The following is a 20,991-nucleotide window of genomic DNA, read 5'->3' on the forward strand; positions in this document are numbered from 1 at the left end:
AGTATTTATTGGTTGAGACGGCTAGAAAAAAAAGATCAACACTATGGGATTAAACTGTTTAAAGTGTTATTTATTTATTAAAGAAATATTTGAAATTTTTTATTTTTGTAGCTTTTATTTTAGGTGCCCCAAGTAGTCCTTACAGTCTTATCACAGAGCACCGTGGAAATTCATTTGAAAGGAAGTTCACACTTCCTTACCTATGTTATAAAACGAATCTCTAGCTTCTGAGGCAAGCACGCTGACCACTGCGCTCTAGCTCCTCAAATTAGCCTATAGTTGTTTTAAAGTGTGTCAGATAATAAGTTTAACTAACAAAAATTTTAGTTATAAGTTTAACTAATATGGAATAAAGGTTTAATCTTAAACGACTATTGAGTGAACATTAGTTTTAATAAAGGTTTAATCTTAAACGATTATTATGTAAACATTAGATTTAATAAAGGTTTTTAATCAAAGGTATTATAAAAAGCAGCAGATAAACTAAAACAATTTCTAATTCAAAAGTCCGTTTATCACTATTTGTGTAAATAATATTAAAGTTCTGTGAATTAAAAATTTCAAAATATAAAACACACGTTGATTAGCAATCGTACTAACTTTTTTGGCAGGTATGCTCTTTACTTTGTTTAGCATATATATTTATGAATAAAGGTTAAAAACTTATTCTGCATTGATTCTCAATAGTTTTTACTTTTTTTTTTATAAAAGCAGCCCTTAACAGCCTGTGTCTAATTAACTTAAAAAATAAACAATTTTCCAGCAACCATAAGAGCCAAACGCTGTTAAAAAGTCAATTTGTTTAAAAAATTTTATATCAACAAAGGAGAAAGTAAATTTTAACAAAGTTTACGAATAGTTCTAGTTTTTAATTGGTTCTAACAGAACTAGAAAATGATTTTAAAATAAACTGTATGATTTTGTTAAATAATATTCTTAAATAGGACTATAAGCAATAATGGAAAAAGTTTACAAAAATGCTCACTATTTAGGCAAAACAACCCTGCCGCTATTGATTTTTGCTATAATTGATAGAAAGACAATATTTAAAATAGTTTAGAATAATACAACAACTTTTTTTTGGTGTTAAAATAAAGTTTCTAAATTTGATTTTAGATTGTTTAAATTTCGGCAGGAATTGTTTTCTTGTATTCTTTTTCAAGAATACAAGACGATGTTATTCAATATTCGAGTAAGTAATTGGTTTAACTTTAAATTTCTTTATTTTATTCATTCTTGATTTTTTGTTATTCAACCTACTATTGTATTAAATAAGTTTTCTAAAGTTCTATTTTGACTAGAGTATATATGCCTTGAAGTAGCTGGATTATCATTGGGAGGATTATCAGAGGTGATAAAGTTTTCCGTTTGCAATTTACATTTTTATTTATACTCTGAAAATCCAAGGCCTTGTTCATTTCTATTCAATAAGATCAGTAATAAGTTTTTAACTATATTCAAAATTAACAGAAAAAGGCATTATTAGTGTTAAAATAAACCTTTTTTTTAATAAAAATCCAATGTGATAGGACACTGAATAAGCACGGTGCATAAGAACATAAAAAAAGACCTTGTAATACGTCTTCATAACTGTGTTTTTTAATAATAATAGCAAATTTTCTCTTTCAAAAAATGTAAAAAAAAACATTATTTTACCAGGAGCTATGTAGAATTTTTTTTAAAAATTGCTGATTTTTTAAAATTTAGATTTTTTATAACAATTTTTTATAATAATTTTATAAAAGCAGTTGTCAAAAAATATTGGTTAATTGGCTAATGATCAGCTCGTTTATATTTGCTGCTATGTTAGTGTTTTAAATCAATTGAACTGCGAAATAACAAAATGCAGTGAGCAAACTATTTTAAAAAGTTCAAAAATTCTGTATACCTCATCTAAAAAATAATTGAGATCCATGGTTGTGTAAATAAATGTCATTGATAAACAAATTAAAACGTCGGGAAGACGGGGCTTAGTTGGCGGCAGGGGTATGTTGACGAAAACTGTTTATCTTTACAGTTTTTCATCAGATAGTGCCAAAAATTATGATAAATCTTCCTAATCAATTGTTTCGTCTATCATTTTGGTATTGTTAGGATTCGCGCATATGCATAGGAGGTATTTAAATTTATGTGTTTTTCGGAAAAAAACGTAACTTTAGGAACATCGCTTCCGTTTTATGTTATAAAGAAAATAGTCATATAAAAAAAAATTATTGTGAAGATTTTAGATTCAATTGATTAACTCCAGACAGTTTTTTTTCCCCAATAATTGCTGTTTTTCAGGATATATAAACTGTTTATTAAATAAAATACTTTTAGGGGTAAGCTAGCAAAACTTTCACAGAGCTAGTTCGCTTATAACATTTTATATTAAAAAAAAAAAAAAGACAAGTTGTTATAAAACTATTGAACTTTTTTTTAACTTTTTTGAAACAATATTGAAAAAATTTTTACAAAATTAAATGAATGCAAGTTAAAAATGTTTAGTAAATTTTTATTTTTTAAGATTTTGTTGTTTAAAATTTACAAATTTTAAAATTGCTATTGGCAACAAGATTAGACTAAAGAGCTCAAAGAGTAATAACAGAGGCAGCTAGCTCCGATTTCCTCTAAAAAAAAAAGACATAAAAGTATATCATTATTTTTGAAAATATCTTTATGCGCAAATACAAAATGGTTTTTAAAAAAGTTTTTAATTTCTTATGGTTTTGCTGATTAATTGTTAATTAAATTAAAGCGTTTTTAAGTTACAGATTTTGAAGACTAGTCGTGAAAAGTAACATTTCAGAATGAAAAGGAGTTATTAGAGGTATTTCCTCCCCAGAGTTATTAGTAGTTATATCCTTCGCTTAAACGTTTGTCGTTAAACGTTATTAGTAGGTAAATCCTTCGCATAAACGTTGAAAAAAGTTTATCTTAATTATTTTGAAAAAAATAATTTAATCTTATCTCGTTGGAGTTTAATCTAAATTGGTTTAATTCGTTTTGCGTTCTCATCTTCGATGAGAAAACAAAAAAAAATTTTAGGTTCTTATCTTCAATGTTATATTCGGAACCGCTTTCAGATGTGTCACTCGTTTAATAGTGGTTAGAATCTTTACGAGTTTCTGTTTCAAATTAAATTTTTCCTTTTACCTTTTTGCATTATTGAGTCTTTTTTTATTCATTAACCTATTTGAATTATGTTTTTCAGCCTTTTTATTTTCAATTTCTTACTTTTCGGTGTATAGGTAAAATTTCTGGATCTTCCTTTTGTTTAAAAAGTATTGAAAATTTTTAAATTGTTAAAAAGTTTTAAACAGTTGCAGGAAGTATATAAAATTATGCTACTACTGTTTAAAAAATAAATCACAATAATGCTATAATGAAAACTTTCATAGATAAAGTTTTAGCAAAGTGCTACTACAATCTAAATAGGCTACCACTATTTTTTACTAAATATAGTATCACTAAATTTGTAAAAAAAGTTAATTCACTGCTCAAATGCTACACAGAACTTAAAAGCAAGAATATAAAAATACAAAATCAACAACATTAAAACAACAACTTTAAAACAACAACCAACAATAAATTTAGCTTTCGAAAATAAAAGTTTACTGTACTTTTTACTTAATATTAATTTATATTTATAAACATTTATTTATTGCAATTTATTATAAACATGTTTGATGCAAAAAAACATACAATAAATACGTTAAATGAAAAAACGCGGAGGAAAAATAAAAAAATTTCACAAAGAATAAGTGCTTAAAGAAAAAATTATCGCGCATTTAACATTTGTCTATTTATAAGTTCGGTTATTTCAACAAGATAACAGATATATCAAAAATAACATTTAAACAAACATCACAACAAAGTTACAAAATGCAAAGTAAAAAACTAAACATTCTCTTTAAAAAATATCTAATTATAGAGTAAAATACACCTAGGTTAGTAAATATGAAAACAAAAGTTTTTTGTTTCAGAAAATAATTTAAAAAAAATCTATTTCTATGATCTAATTTCTCTTCAGTGATATTTTCTCACTTAGGACTTTTCTAGAAATGTCCATGTCAAAAAACGCACGGAGGCGCACTAATAAAACTAATAAAAAATCGTTCAGTATTATAATATATAAAGGAGTGTGAAATAATTTAAAAAAATTTTCTAATAGGTTAAAGTACAACATTCCAGGTTGTACCTTGAAAACTGACCAAGGAAAAACTGATCAGCAGTACAGCACTACTCCAACTTCAACAAAACGGTGGATTTTAAATAGTTTTAAGGTTACTTATCTCTTAAGTTTTTTATTGTTTGGAATCTTATTAAATAAAAGAAACCACAGTATTTAAAAGTTATCTACTGCTATAAAATGTTTAAAACTATAAGACTTTATTATATATTAATATACTTACTTTTTCGCCAAAAAAAGTTTTTAGGTAGATAATAGTAAACAAATGGCGGTATTTGACTAGCTTCACATTGAATAGTCGGTAGTGATGTACCGAATACCATAGATAGTAAAATTTAATATTGCGCGAATATTTGAAACGAGCGCAGTGACCTAGATACACATAACGCCAAGGTTCAACAGGTTTCTCTATAAAAAGAAATCCCACTTAAAAAGAATTAAATTTGTTTTTTTTTTTCAAAAAGAAAAAAATCTCATTAAGAAAATACTGACAGGTATCACTCACTTCAATCGCATGTAAAATAATAAACGACATTTAGATGTAAACTTGAAAGTTTTCTGTACAAGTTCAAACCAATAGTCAAGTAACAGCTAGTTTTTTTATTAAAAAAAATGAGGCACAAAAAATATTGTTAAAACACATTTTATTTTAAATAGGGTAAAAAGTTGTAAAACTGTTGATGTTACTTTTTTTATTTTGCAAGGGCGATAGACACAGTGTCACATAACAGTTTGTAGAACATATAGTCTCATAAATCCATAAATTAAAGCCTTTTTAAAAGATAGAAAACAATGAGCAGTGCAAATAAAATCATACTTTTTGGGCAGAAACCAGCTGTGTTTTGCCTCAAGGATAATTAATTGTTTATGTCATTTATAAATGACTTACCTGGATAAACGTAAACAAACTGTACGCAGGTGACACCAAAATATTGATATATGCTATCAGATCTTTAACAGACAACCAACAACATAGATCATCATAACCTGATAAGTTGTATAATCTTCTAACTTTATTTTTCTAAAAGATTTCATGTATTAAAACATATAGTTTGGTTAAAACCTTTTGATTTGTTTTGAAGTAATTGCTATTTGATACACCGAAATAGTTTGTGATGTTTTTAGAGTCAGACGCTAGAATGTCATTAATTATTAATTATTAATTGGGTATATTGTTGGTGATGATTGTATTAGTGAGAATATTGTTCGATCTAAGTGGGAAGTAAATTTTTATGGGATAACATTTACATTTGTTTCTGAATCAATTTTTCTACAAGTCATTTTGTTGTTGATTTTTAAATTTATTGAAGCATCTTTTTATAAATATTTACAACTTGTTCCACCAAAAACTATATGTTTAACCGAGTATTTAACAGCCCTTTTTTCATGTATATTTAATTTTCAGTAGTTTGGACGATAATACATTTCCACTATTCAACTTCTTTTAAGTTTTATTAATTTGTATTAAATTAATCTTCGTTGGTTTTTCTATACATTTTCGTCATTTCAAAATTTCTTCTAAAATAGCTTAAGCCTATCACCTTCTTTTTTACTTTGTCTTAGCATTCGGCATAACTTTACTTGACCAATATATTTTTCAGGTTGTACTGATTTCATTTCTGCGCAACATCTTCAGTTCTGCATATCTTAATGGCTTTGTTTGAGTTAAATCCTTTCTTTTTCTTTTTCTTTAGTTTCTTGCGTTTTTAATTTTTTTAAAAATAAATTTAGTTTACATAACGTATAACATATACATATAATTTAATTACAAATGAATTAGTAATAAACATATAGGGGAAGATATATAAGGCATAACATCAACCTAATCATTTCATAGAGCCCCTACAGATCATCATAAAAAAAAATTCAAATATTATCAAGTAATCGTGTATTAGAGTTGTAAACTTTAATTAAATTCAAATAGTCACAAATAAATAAATTAGATTTCAATCAAGATATAATATATAAAGTAGACATAAATTCAAATTGAAAAACATTATGATAATTAGTTGGCAAAATTTTAATGTATTCTTTTTGTTTAAAACTGAAACTGCTATAATGGTTTTTTTTACATATATAAATTATTTTTCTGATAAGAGTATGTATTAATTAAATACTCTGTGCAATTGTTTTTATTTTTAGATAATATATATTATATATGAAAAACACATGTTATGTGTTTTACAATATTTATGCCGGTTTAGAGATAATTTATTTTACTGTAATAATAGACTTATATCGTCTACAGACATGATAGAATTTAGTTTAACAGATGCATTATCGAAACCATTTACACAAATTACAAATAAGAGCTGACCAAGAATTGATCCTTGAGGCGCTCAACCCAGAGTATTCAGCATTTTAGGTTCGGTATATTGCACATGTTACTTTCTATTATTTAGGTAGCTTTTTATCCAATTATATACTTAATTTTTCACCCCATAACGTTTTTTCTTTTTTATGAGTGATCAAAGGTGTCAAATGTCTGAGATAAAACAATAAACATTTGAAGAGTAAATTAATTTTATCTAAACAACAAGTTTTTTCGTTGACTTGTTCAATAATTGCCTGTTCGGTTGAATAGTTTTTCTGATAACCAAATAGCTATTGGTTGAAAATATTTCTTTTTCAAAATAGTCATTTTACAGTAGTATCTATTTTAGATACTACTATAAGTGTCACGCTTAAAAATTTTTGAGAAAAAAAAAAGAAACACTTTTGCAAAAGCTAGCAAAATGAAGTCATCTTCATTTTGCTCGACTTCGCCAACTAACTCTCAAGCTACATCTATAAACTATCAATGATAAAGGGAGAGAAATATTTAATACCTGGATTTGGAACAAAATAGAAAATGATAAAATAGTATTTGTAGAATAAAGAATTATGAATTTTTTTCCATTAATTATTTTGTATAGTTTAAGACTTTCTTCAGCTGAAAATATAATTTACAAATGTTTTCAAATCAGCTAAAAAGTATTTTAAATATTTATTAGCATCTTGACTTGGTAAGAGAAGCTTTTTTTAGTACCATACAGATAATACAGTTTTTTATTTTAGAAGTTAATATTCTTCTTATCTTTCAAGCAAATCTTTAAGAATGATGTCATCAATATTACTAAAATCATTTTATATTTTATTTCAGGTCTAGGTTATGATTATTTCTCTCCCTTTTTCATCAATACTTTCTAAATTTATCTTCATTGTTGATTTCTAATTTCTCAATGTCACAGCATTTTAGGTTTTTTAAAGTCCAGGTTCAAACTGCGATTTGATATCATAGTTATCTCTTACTAGCTTTCCGGTATTCTTCCGGACCCGTAAAATACAGGTCAAGGTAAGTTTGCTCAACACAGAACATTTCTCTACTTATTCTTTATATGGTCTCATAACCTCAATGTTTTTTAGTAAATGGTAACAAAGTTGTTCATTAAAATTTTTTGTATGAAACAAAGGTTTCATACAAAACCTCTTATAATAAATCGCGGAAGACATACTTAAAAACTTTTTAAATTAATGCGCGGGCAAGGTACGCATAGCATTTTTAATTTCAGTTTATTAGAAACCTCACCCTTTTTAATTATTTAGAAAAAGAAGGTTTAATGCCAACATCTTCCTTCTTTAGGAAAGAAAATTGTCTCTTAAATACGTTAGATGCGCAGATTTACCTAACTGATTACATAAACACGTTGATTACATCTCTTGTGACAGTTATGCGGAACTTCTTCAGGTGTTTTTTGAAATTTATAACTAGAATAAAATTTAGACTCTCCCATCAAAAACCCCTCTCCTTAAATTTAATAGGCATGTATAAAAAGTTATTTTTTTTGGCGTGTGAGAAAAGTTATTTTAAGTAAGATTTTAAATCAAAAGGAGCTTTAAGAAAAATAATAAAATTAAAAATAAAAGTATGTAAATACTTATATAAGTATATATATTTATTTTTAATTAGCAAAACATCAATTTTTTTTAAAAAAGTAGTAAAATATATGATTTTATTAAAAAAACAAATTGAAAAAAGCATGAGTTGTTAAGAAAAAAAAGAAAAATATATCTTGTCAAAAAATTTTAATTAGGGTCATGTCTTTCACTACCGTGACATTAAGAAAACTTTTAACTTTAAAACTTCATAAGCCCAATATTGTAACAGATTTAAATTTAGGGTTTTCAAGTTCAGAAATCATACTGAATAAATAACTAATTTATATAATTCAATTTTGATTTAAATTATTTTTTTAATGTAATATTTAATTTTTTGTTAGATCTAATACGTTTCTTTACCTACCGTGATGTAGCACGTAATTGATTCTTCACCTACCATGAATTAAAAAACCGCGTACAGGTAGGTACGCCTTAAAAATTTCAAAAAAAAATGGTACCCTTTAACTGAATATAGGAAACTTCTAACGTGCTGTACTTTCAGTATTTAAAAACATATTAATATGATTGTCTTCCCTGGGCATACTTTTCAATCTACGGTTTTTAGTAAAGTTTTGTGATTTAAAGAAAAGTTGCTTTTTTTGGTTGTTACTCCTTAAATAACACAAGTCATTTTTCAGATTCACTCAAAATTTTGTTAACATTTTTATTTTGGGCCATATTATTATTGTAAACTTATTATAAACGAAAATATATGAACAATCTCAAAAAACCCTTAAAAACTTCAAAAAAAAAACCTTACAAACGACAACTTGTATGGTGAATTCTAACATTATGTATTTAGCTAGACCTTTATTAAATTAAATTTCTTGTTAATTTAACATAAAAAGCACTCCGATATTATACTTTTATTTAGCAGAGGTATTATGAATGTGGTTTATGCACACAATTGTTTTTACCATATATATTTTGTAGATAAAAGTATTATAAATAATTTTGCATTGCTGCAACAAAAATTTACTATAAAAGTGGGAAAAGTACCTTTTGTTGTTGGAAAACCAAATTTAAAGGCAAAGTCAAAAGTCCAGGAGAAAAAAACAAATAAAAAGTAGTTCAGATTCAACAAGCCGTGTCTTGGTGCAAAGAGCCCAACAAAAGATGCTACTTTGTTAAAACTGGTATGTTTTAATAAAGATTGAAGCACCGTTTGGTCAGAAATAAGATAAGAAATAAAAAACTGCTAACATCAAAAAGCAGCATCTATGGGAGGAAAAACACTCTACTGTAGAATTCATTAAAAATAAAAGCAGGTGTTATCAAGGATTATTAAGAAAGCAAGTCACTTGTCTAATTATTGATGTTTTAAAAATTACAGACCGTTGCAACACCAAGAACCAAGGTGGTCGCAAATCTGTCAAACTATCTGATAATGCAAAACATGTTACAAAGACAGGAAAGTAAGTAGACTATTATTGCTTAGTTACAAAGTAAATTTAAATTAAAAAAAGTTTGTTTATAAAATGTTGTACATTAGTTATTTGTTTTTTAACACTATTCCACATAATTCCTATATAACCGCGGTTATTAAATTTAAAAAGTTATGTTTAGAATACGCGTATTCTAAACACAATTTTTAAAATTTATTATAAGGCTGGTAAGTCGTTTTGGCAGAGATTGGAAGCAGAGCACCACGACTTATTTTCAAAAAGACAAGGAAATGTACCAATTAACATTCTTTTATGTCCAGAATGTGCACATGTGTGTATTCATTAAAGCTAAATCAAAATTAGAAGTTGCTTTTAAACTTAAATTGTAATTTACAATTTATAGTTTAAATGGCACTGAACTTTAAAAAAAGATTAGAAACAAATAGGTGTGACATTAGTAGTTGAATGTTTTGCGTATGACAGAGTATGGAGAATGCGTAGAACAGGGACGGATAATCAATTTATGGAACTGGTTTTTATGAATAAAGTTGCGTCTAATATTTAATCATTGTCTATAATACAACATTTAATACATAAAAAGGCTCAAGACAAATTTAATTGTTGCTATAAATAGAATTTCTAAAAATTTCTTTTAAAACGTTATTTGATGAGATATCAATATTTAAGTAACTTTGCTTGACTTTGGCAAGGATATTTCAGAAACGGTTTAATCAAAACTTAAAAGATAAATTTGAACATGCTGCAAACTTTATGGCTAAAAATCGAGAGCAAGAGTCTTCAGGCAGTCTTTTTTCAAGTACGTCAAATAAAATGTGCACACGTCCATCAGCAAATTTCTTGTAAACTCCAGTTACTCCATATTCATTGTGCAAATTATCAAAAACTCAGCATTGATATGAATCAGAAAACTATTGGAAAGTTATTTTCGAGTAGTCACAAATAATTATGAGAGAAAGTTATGAGAAAGGTTTAAATCTAGAAGACATACCAGATTTGCTTACAGTAAACAAGGTAAAGCCAAAAGACATAAACAAAAAAATGTAAGTGACACAAAGATACATGGTTTTGTGTAAGCCGAGAACATCATTAAACAGGTTGAGTTGATTGAAATTGGAAAAATAAAAAAAAAGGGTTCAAAAGTAGAAGAAAAAGCAAGAATAAGATAAAGAAAAAGAACAATTTTTTAAATGTAAATTAAAAAAACCCTTTACTGTACAAATGTGATTGCGTGTGCAATGACATTTGTACAGTAAAGGGTTTTAAAAAATGTTCAGTCTGCCACAAAATAAAAAAATCATTATGAAGCAAAGTATCTCGCAGAGTTAATGGAATTAAGTCAATAATGATTATTCTAGCAACATGAACCAAAAGAAATGCTAAATATAAAGGCAATTTAAATGACAAGGAAAGCAATAACATCGGTTAGGGTAATGTTTTCTGTTGTTTTAAAATGTAACTTACTGATTCTAAAAAGAAATTTAGACTTTGTGTTTCAATGTTTTTGTTAACTTTAGAACACCTTAAAAACTACAAACATCTCTACTGTTAGTAAAAAGCTCATTCTGTAAACTTAAAACGAGTACCGTAAAAAGCTTTTATTTGTAGCAACAATGTAGATATCTAAAAGCCAACGAATTGAAAACTTATTTTCAAATTGATGCTTACCCATGCCAAAAAGTGTGGTTTTTTAGTTTAAATTTTTTATTTTTTAATTTTCAATTGTTTATATCACATTTATTAAAAATAAAAATAGTCTGACTTGTATTTTTTTAAAGAGATTATTTATATAAAGTCATGAAATAAAGAATATTATGCGCTTAAACTTAAAACGTGCTTGAGGGGAACATCAATTATGACTTAGTAGTTTTTAAGGTGTTTGTGTTTTTAAGGCGAACCTACTTGTGCTTTGATTTTAATTTAATTTATTTACCTTAATAAAAATATGCATTAGATTGATAATGTTAATTTTGATAATGATAATATGATAAACTTAATATGATAATATATCATAATAAATAAATTTAATATGATAAATAAAAGAAATATTGGTTTTTTAGTTTTATTAAACTTATAGAATAAAATTTTCTCTGAGTTAGAACTTTGTTTTTTCTTAAGTATCTTTTTTTAATGCGATTTTTTTTTCTGTCGTTTAATTCTTCGCCGTAATTTTTAATTGCAAGGGCTCCTGCAATTGTTCGTCGGAACTTATATAACTTAATTTTTATCGCTTTTTCCGAATATTTCTTTCTTTTTCAAATCTTGAATCTTATTATTATAATTCATGTCATATCATAAATAAATTATAAAAAGCATATCAAATGAAAATTGCCTAGGGTTACCTTTACTTGGTAATCAACCTAAATGGTTTTTAGATGAAACAATAAAAAAAAACAACCGGTAAAGTATTAAACGGTAAGTGCTAACTACTCAAGTGTACTAAGGCGGAAAACAAGGGGTTTTTTTCAACAAAAACTGTACTTATGCTATAGTTAATATTTTGTTTCAAAGTTAAACAAAATGCCACTTATTTGGTACCGTTGGAAAGATTTTTTGATGAATTTCTTGATGCAATTAAAATATATATTTTATAATTAACCTACGAGATAGGATAGACGCTCAAAAATAGCCAATATTTACTACAAAACATGTCCGCGCACAGAGATTAGCGCTCGTTTTTGGCTAAATTTTGCTTCAGAATATCCGTTGAGCTTTGAGCCATACAATTACATCGTGACAAAGTTTTTAAAATTAACGTAGAGCTCAAAAATTAAATAAAAACCATTTTTTTTTTATTTTACAATAATAAAACTTTGTTTTTTATAGTACAAAAACAAAAGCGATAACGTTTGTCACATACTTTTTGTGCACAGTTTTCAGTCGTGTTCACAAAAATGTAATACAATTTTATAAATTATTTATGGTTTGGCTGCGCCAAAGACAAATGTATAGAAAAAAAATCTCGGTTGTTTTATATTTCCGCTTATGCTCGGCTATACTTTTCGATAAATTGATTATCTAATTATTTGAGTCGTTCGTTTTGGAACTGTTTTATAGACATTGCGGGAAATATTTCAAATTTCAAAACAAAATATTTTTTACAAAAAAGTTTAGTTTCTACAAAAAAGTTTTTTGAAATCTATATTTTAATTTTGTTATGTGCGATTATTCATATGAATATTATTAGATTTATAATATCATATATAATCTTATATGTAATTTTACATGTAATATTATACATAATAATATGCATGATATTGCATTTATATAAATCTTTAGTGTACAACATTTACTTTTAAATTGCCAGATTTACTTTTAAATTGTAATTTGAGATGTCTATTATTGATCCAACAACATGTGGTTTTGCAAAAGTGGTTGCATACGAGCTTGTTTTATCGAGAAAAACACTGAAAGAGCAAGTAGATTGTTACGATTGAATATTTAACAAGCACTTCATGGTATCTTCAGAAATTCATCGTCGCAACTTTCCAAAAATTAAAAATCAAATTCAATCTATAGCGAAATCAAGTAAAACAAATAAGAATACAATATTAGAATCGTTTTCGAGCAAAAGCTGGCATAAACTAGGAGAAACGGAAAAATCCCAGCATTCTTTTTCAATTTGCAAGGGTTGTATGAAAAGTAAAATCTATAAACATCTATTAACATTATTTCCAGTAAAATGCATCACTTGTGGACGAAAAGCAACATTAACACTATATCAGTCAGGCGAAGAAAAATCAAAAATGGTTGCTAATGCCAAAATTCTTTTAAAAAAGGCTGATAATGAATTTAAAAAAAAATTTCCATTTACTCCAATTGAGTGTTTAGTGCCATCTATTCCGAAGAGCTCCCTAAACTCCCTGTAGCTAAACCTACAAAAAGTGTAACTATGGCTCAAAAAAATAGTTATGCAAGGTCATTTAAATCAAGTATAGACGCATATTTACAGGAAACAGCAGTTGACAGGTTATTTTTTATTCGAACTAAAAAAAAATTTATTAATAATTTTTTAAACCCTTAGACCAGTAGTAAAACTAAATAAGAGGGGGGAGGGGCAGGCAAAAAAAGGCCCATTTTAAAGCTGATTTTAGGTTATATTAGGGCCTATTTTTAAGCTCATTTTAGGTTGTATGGGTATTTTCAGTTTGTATGGGTATTATTATTAGGATTTGGGTCCCGTTTTGAAAATCTTGCGAGTAGGGGGGGGGGGTAGGGGCAAAATTTGAAGTTACGCCACTGCCTAAGAGTTCTAGTTTTTATATTTTTCATTAGTGTTGTATTTTCATTTTTTTTATTTATCATATCTAAGATAATTTTTAAGGTATAACAAAAATAGTTTTTCATTTAGGTTGTTTGGAACAGAAACGTCATTTTCTGTTCCAAAAGTCAAAGTTTTGAAACATTTGAACAGGCAAAACAACGAGCAAGTGCGAAGCGAAATAAAACTAGAAAAAATCATATAGGTTCATATAGTTGGTTGGACAGTGAATGTTTTGCTGAAGTTGAGAATTATGAAATAGGAACATATATAAATTTTACTAAACTATCACAAAAGTTCCAAATGAAAAATAAGGCTGCTGCTTTGCCTTCAAACAGTGGTCAAGTTGTAAAAGAATTTCTTGAAAAAAAAGGCATTGATTTAAAAAAGTTTGACTACAAGGGTAAAGGAAAGACCATTATGAGAAGATCCAAGCGAAGAATTAATGGAACTTAAGTGTCAATGCCAACAGAACCTACGAATAAAAAAATTAAACAAAATATGAAAACAAAAATAAGCTCTGGAGATTACACAATAGGAGAACTAATAACTCCACAATCATTTGAAATATTAATAATTAATAATGATAATTCGAATGAAAAAATCTTAACTGAGCTTTATGGAAGAAAAAACTTTAATTGAAATAAAGAAAAAGTTTGCAGAATAACATAAAAAGTTCTTCAGATTGCACAGCACTGAAAAATTTCAAAATATGTCAAGAGAAGATATAATCTTTGAACTTACTAGAATTAATGAATATTCATATATTATGGATGCAACAACAGAGTTATTGTTACAAAAATTGAAAAGTTTCAGTTGTAAACGCAACCTTTAATTATGACATGATGGATCTACAGTTAACAACCACGCTTATGTTTTATTCATGGTTAACTGTTTATATGACCCAGCCATATATTTAAAAGATGATGAATATTTTACAAAATATAAAGAGCAAGTTAATGTCCAATCAATTGTTGAAAAACCTGAACTTTATATATTGGCACGTTGTCAATCTTCTGATGCCATACTTTTGTACACAAAAACTAGAAATGAGGACAATCGGTTGTTAAAATATCCAATTATTGTAGACGGCATTTTATTATTTGATGAGATGAGATTTTTTCACGGTGATGCCCCAGCTTGTCAATTAGAGATTGGTCAACAAAAAGGGGGTGAATATTCGTGTTGGTTGTGTCCAATAAACATTCACCAATCTGCAAATATAACTCATTCATTTATCCAAACAGTACTCAGTGTTCAGGACAGAATTGACAAAATATTGAGCACTAATTGCAGCAAGGAAAAAATACGCCAAAATCGAAACAAACTTTTTAAAAATTTAAAGAAGTATGAAATTGTTACTGAATTACATGAAAGAGGAAAGAACTTTTATTGTAAAGAAAATAAAAGCAGTTTATAAATTAAACTCGATGAAGAAATGCATGGCATTCAAAGATTGCCTTCTCTGTTAAAACAAGAAGATAATACATCAATGAAAGATTTAAATCTAGATAGATATGAAGTTTTACCATGTGAACCATTACATGATATAAAAGGTCATATATTAAATTTGTATGATGAAGTAGGCAATCATCTCAGTAAAGATAAAAAAAAATATTTTAAAGATATGGTTACCTTGTCTTTTGATAACATAGAGTACAAGCGTCGAGTCGACAATAGAAAAAGTTTGTTAAAATTAGGATTAGTGTTGAAAGGTAAGATTGATCAACTAGCATTTGAATTACTATCTACAATGGTTAATATACAGAGCATTTTATATTCCAATGAATCAACAAGGTCTATAGAAAACATTTGTTTCCTTCATAACCAAAGTTTTCTTCACTTGATATATTTAAAAGAACTAATGAAAGATAAACCAAGATCAATTACCATGCGAGTTTTGTATGGAAAATATTTACATGCATTATCTGTTCACAGTCCTCAAATGTTAAGAATTGTGTCTGGAATCTCATCTAATACAGAGGAAGAAGAGCGCACTTTTAATGAGTTAAAAACTATCAATAGAACCACAAAAAACCACTAACATGATCATGTTATTGTGAATAGGCTTTTACCATTACAAAGTCGTCATTTATTTAATAAAGGATATTCCAATCATCACGACGGTCAACACTAAGTAAGTAAGGATGCCTTACATTTCGAAAGAAAAAAATCACATGTTCCCTTTTGGATAATCAAAAAATACCCATGGGCATGGCAAAGTCATTTGGAAAGAATATCTAACTATATTTGTGAGCAATATGTATGGTGGTATGAAACCGATAAAGGAATAACATTTCGAGATGATTCAAGACCAACTGATTTGTTACTTCAACTAAGGCATTTATATCATCTTCTATAAAATCGGAAACAAAAAATTTATCAGAATGTTGGAAAAAATGCATTATTAACAAGCAAATAATACCAGCAAAAAAAATCAAAACTGAAAATGATATAGGAAATGTCTTTGTAATTTACCCTAATTTTCTTCAAGAGTTTAAAGGAGAAGAACCTGTAATCAAGACTTCGAATTTAGGATTATTAATAGTAGAGGATGTTGCAAATTGTTTGCCAGTAAAAAGTAATTTTAATGTTTTAACTTAATTAGCTTACTATTATTGTTGTTATTATGTGTGTGTCTGTATATATGTATATATATATATATATATATATATATATATATATATATATATATATATATATATATATATCTATATTATATATATTTATATATATAAATTTATATTATTATAATTATATTATATAATATATGTAAATTTATATTATTATAAGCAAAAAGTCTATATATTTTTAAACTTATTTGAAAAAAAGAAGTATTAAGAATTGTATTTTCGAAAATGAATTATTTATAACATATATTATTTAAATTATTTTATTAAACAATTACATAAAAGTTTTATGTAATTAATGTAAATAAGAGTTTTATTAAAACTCTTGCTTGTCTATAAGGAATATTATTAGTGTAATGTATATATATATATATATATATATATATATATATATATATATATATATATATATATATATATATATGACAATATTTATACAAGAAAACACCAAATTACATTTACAATTAGAAGATTAACAAACTGCAAAAGTAGTTTTTTTGGGCTTAGTTTTGCAATAGTTGTTTACAGTAAATAACTGAGTTTTGTCGGAGTTAAAATCCGCAAGCCACTGCAAGCTCTAAAATCCAGCTGGCAAGAAATAATAGAGTTAATGTTGGCCCAGGGCATTGACTCATATTGGCACAATGTTGGCACAATGCATTGGGCCAACACCGAAGTGATCATTGGCACAAGGTCCGACCAATGCTCATTGGCCAATACTAAAAACAACGTTTAGCCAATGTTATAATGGTACGTTTATCCAATGCCTGAAATATGTTAATCGAATATCCGAAAAACTTTATCAACATCAAATTAAAGTAATGTTCGGGATCACAGGACTGTCTAAACCAAATCTGTCTAAATCTCTAAAACTCGTTTAGCCCATGAAGTGGTTACGTCGCTTAACCGATACTTCTTTTTAACAGCATCAAAGAAAAAAGTAAAAATCAATCCTTATTTGTACTCTAAAAACCAAAAACATAAAATATTTCGAAACTCTGTTTCATTGCTAATTAAATTTTATATTTTTCAAACTTTATTTAATTTAAGTTAATCTTTTAGAATATATCACCATTCAATACAAACAACATTAAAATAAGTCTAGTAGAAAAATTATGCAAATGACATATTAATAACTTAAAAGTGTTATTTTCTTTCAACCTCTCATCAAATGCGGTTAGTTCTTGTACTCAATCAAGAGAAAGGTTTTTGTCTTTAAACAAAGTATCATAATTCTTATGTTGAGCTACTGCATTAGGTATTGCAAGTCTGTTTAGAAATACATTGAAATCTTGTAACACTATTCCTAAAAATTAATTAAATTAAAAACTTTTTAAAAACATTAAAAATAAAATTAAGAATAAAGTTATACCGTCAGATATGGACACATTTTGACTGTTTTTTTTTATTATTTGCTAAATACAAGAGTTATAAACTTGTAGATTTTACGTAAGAATTACTCCTACAAGATGCATACTCTATGTGAAAATCAGCAGTGTCAATCAATCAGACATGTTGCTTTCAATCAGCAATGTAGCTTTAAAACTTTAACTACAACTTACTAATAAAAATTATATTTGAAAAACCCATAAATGGGGTGATATGACTGCTTAACAAAAAAACCTATTTAAAAAACATAACATTGTCATACATTTTTAAGAAATGAATGAATGTTGCAAATCACAAAACTAGATTATCAAATAAAGTACAAAAAAATTATTAAGAGCTATAAATTTGTCAACTTTATTCAAAAATTACTCATACAAGATGCACGTTATACGTTAAAATCAGCAATATCGCTTTAAAACTTTAACGTTTATAAATAAAAATCATTTTTGAAATATCAAAATATTGAGTAGTTAAGCCACTTAACAAACAAACCTAATTTATGTAACCTAATGCATGTTTATAAAATTGAAAGATGTATGTTTCTAATCCTTAAGCTAGATTTTTAAGACAAGGTTCAAAATACAAATAAAAATACAATAAAATTCAAAAATTCCTAACAAGTTGCAAAAGCATTTCAATTTTTGTAATGGTGTTGGGATGCCTTGTGGCGCTTCTGTAAATCTTTTTTTTTGGAGCCAGAGTTTTTACTGAAATTAGTCTTATCATAGTTTATTCCATTAGAAGGACAATGTCTTTGATCAGGTTGTGCAGATTGTTGGAAATAAACAACAAAGCTGTTATTCACTTACAGCTGCACGGCTCTTTAAAATGTATTTCACCAATTCTTTGTAAAACTAGGTTGTGGTGCCTTTTCAAAAATCTGTAAGTCTATTATTGCCCAGAGAAGTTTGCTTTTACTTGTGATGGATACACATACACTTTTGTTTGTGATGAAGTCTTTTAACGCAGCCAGATCGTAAAGCTCTTCAACCTGGTGAAATGTTTTCTCATCGCTCAATTTTGAATGACGAAAAACACATATTCAGCAGAAATGCAGTTCAACAACGAGTCTGCATACTTTTGGTCTTACCACATAGATGATTTTCAAGAGTTGATTTCGAAACTTTATTAGTCTCAGAGACCCTTTTATTTATAATGTCAGCAGCAAAGGCCTTCATAGTCTTGTCATACCGAAAACTACTAATAACTCTTAAAAACTATTTACATAAACGTGCGTCAAGCGAATCGCGTAGTGTAAAAAAATGTTTCGTGCATGCGTTGGCTTACATTATTTAATAATAAAATTTAATGCTCCTGCATTAAATAAGAATTGACCTAATCAGAATAATTCTCTAATGATACTTTTTACATTGAATCAATACAAGCTTTCTTGGTGGGTATGTTACAGAAGTGACATCAAATTCAAGATCGGCTGTCTGTTCTAAGCTATTGAAAAGAAAAGACATTTTGTCAAGACAGGAGTATAAAGTTAAGTCATCAGCAAACAGAGTTACTTTAGATATAAAGATGTCAGGAAGATCATTAATGTAAATAAGAAACAAAACCGGACCGAGATAACAAGTTTTAAGTTAATAATTAACCCTAAACCTTAACCCAGACTCTTACTTTCAAATAAAAGTGCTTTTTAATCAGTGGAAAATGCATCACAGCAGTTATTAGAGATGTGTAAACCCATATTCAGATGTTTTTTTTTTATATTTTTGCTACTCCGAGTAGATTTCTACATTAAAAATAAAAATTCAATTTGGTTGCACTTTTTTTTTGTTTAAAAATGGTTTAAAACCCCTATGTTTGATATTTTACTTGCACTAAGAGCTCTCCTTTTTTCAAAACTTGCACATAAATTCCTTAATTGTTATTAAAAGCCATTGTAAGATACATCGATTATATCCAAAAAAATCACGTGGATGCAAGCCTGGGAAGAAAAAATTTGCTGAATATGGATTTTTAAAAAAATGATTTATACGAACCGTTGCTTCAAGTCTCCAATGAAATGTATTAGTTATGTCGTTTTCTTATGCTTAAACCTTTCAATATCTAAAAAAAATCCATGTACTCATGCCATAAAAAATCTAAAGAAGTCCTGGAAGTAGTCTTATTTTGCCACATTTTGAACATGCAAAACACCTTAGCAACGGTATAGATATCCTTAGCAACGACAAATTTACATTGCAAATAATTAGAACACTAATTAAAAATAAGATGAAGACATTTTTATAACGAACTTTAAAAAAGTAGTTAATAAAATTAGTTTTTAAAGTTTTTTAAATAAGATGAAAAAACAAACATCTAGCATCTAAAAGTGTTTATTTCATTGTTAAAATAATCATTTAAATTTTAAACAAACGTTTTTTTTTCAATAGAAAATTGATAAGAATTACGCTCTTTTAAGATTATAAAAAAATAAAGTTTGTTAATTGCAAAACTGAATTTCTACGTTTCAATGTTGTCTTTAGAGAGAGAATTGTCCCCTTTTTGATTAGTGTTTATATTTGATTAGTATTATTATCTTTGATTAGTATTATCTTTGATTAGTATTGGTGCATTAATCCTATTGTTGGTGCATCAATCCTACAAACAAATTAAAAAGCTGAATATCTGAGAAATTTTCCTTGTTTGGCTGCTTGAAACAGTTCTTTCCAGGTGCAGTACAATAGACTATATGAGAAACATAAATATTATTGTATTTGACTTTAAGGTTGCGTAAAAAATGAAACATTTTTTAATCACTGTTGCCTCCTGAATAATTCTTACATTTAACTAATGTAATTAATAAGTTAATAATTATCAATCTTAGCAAAAGATAAAATTAAAGAATTATAGTGTTACAACGTCCTATCTTTTGAAATATTTCAGGATATAATTGCGTATTATCTGTAATAATAACCAACTTGAAAATCAGCAGCTAAATCCTTTGCTATCAGCTGATTATTGTAGTTAAATCATCATCGTTAATTTGAGTTGCATATCTAACATCATCAATTGCATTAATCCCATCATCAGCTTGATTACCCTCTTCACAAAAAATGGTTACCAGATATTCTGCTCTTTTTTATTTACTCCAGCTATAAAATTATACTCAAAGCATGAAGGAAATTTTAAAATACTTATTTTTAGTCCCAAGAAAAGAATAAAGTCACCTTTTATATATTTTATATACATGCATACTTTGTCATTAGTAAATAAAAAAGATATTTT

The 20,991-nt window shown here is 27.1% G+C and overlaps 1 protein-coding gene across 1 annotated transcript in view; it reads left to right on the forward strand.

Moving 5' to 3' along the window:
- Window positions 1–481: 481 nt before the first annotated feature.
- Window positions 482–20,991, forward strand: part of LOC136082703 (fibulin-1-like) — a 107,225-nt gene continuing 86,715 nt past the window's right edge. Inside the window, exons 1-2 of the mRNA XM_065802123.1 lie at window positions 482–611; window positions 1,117–1,192. Of these exons, the coding sequence (XP_065658195.1) occupies window positions 1,175–1,192 (18 nt within the window). The 5' untranslated portion in view covers window positions 482–611; window positions 1,117–1,174. The remainder of the gene's footprint in view (window positions 612–1,116; window positions 1,193–20,991) is intronic.

This window comes from Hydra vulgaris, chromosome 07, assembly GCF_038396675.1.
Source record: "Hydra vulgaris chromosome 07, alternate assembly HydraT2T_AEP".
Classification (NCBI taxonomy): Eukaryota; Metazoa; Cnidaria; class Hydrozoa; order Anthoathecata; family Hydridae; genus Hydra; species Hydra vulgaris.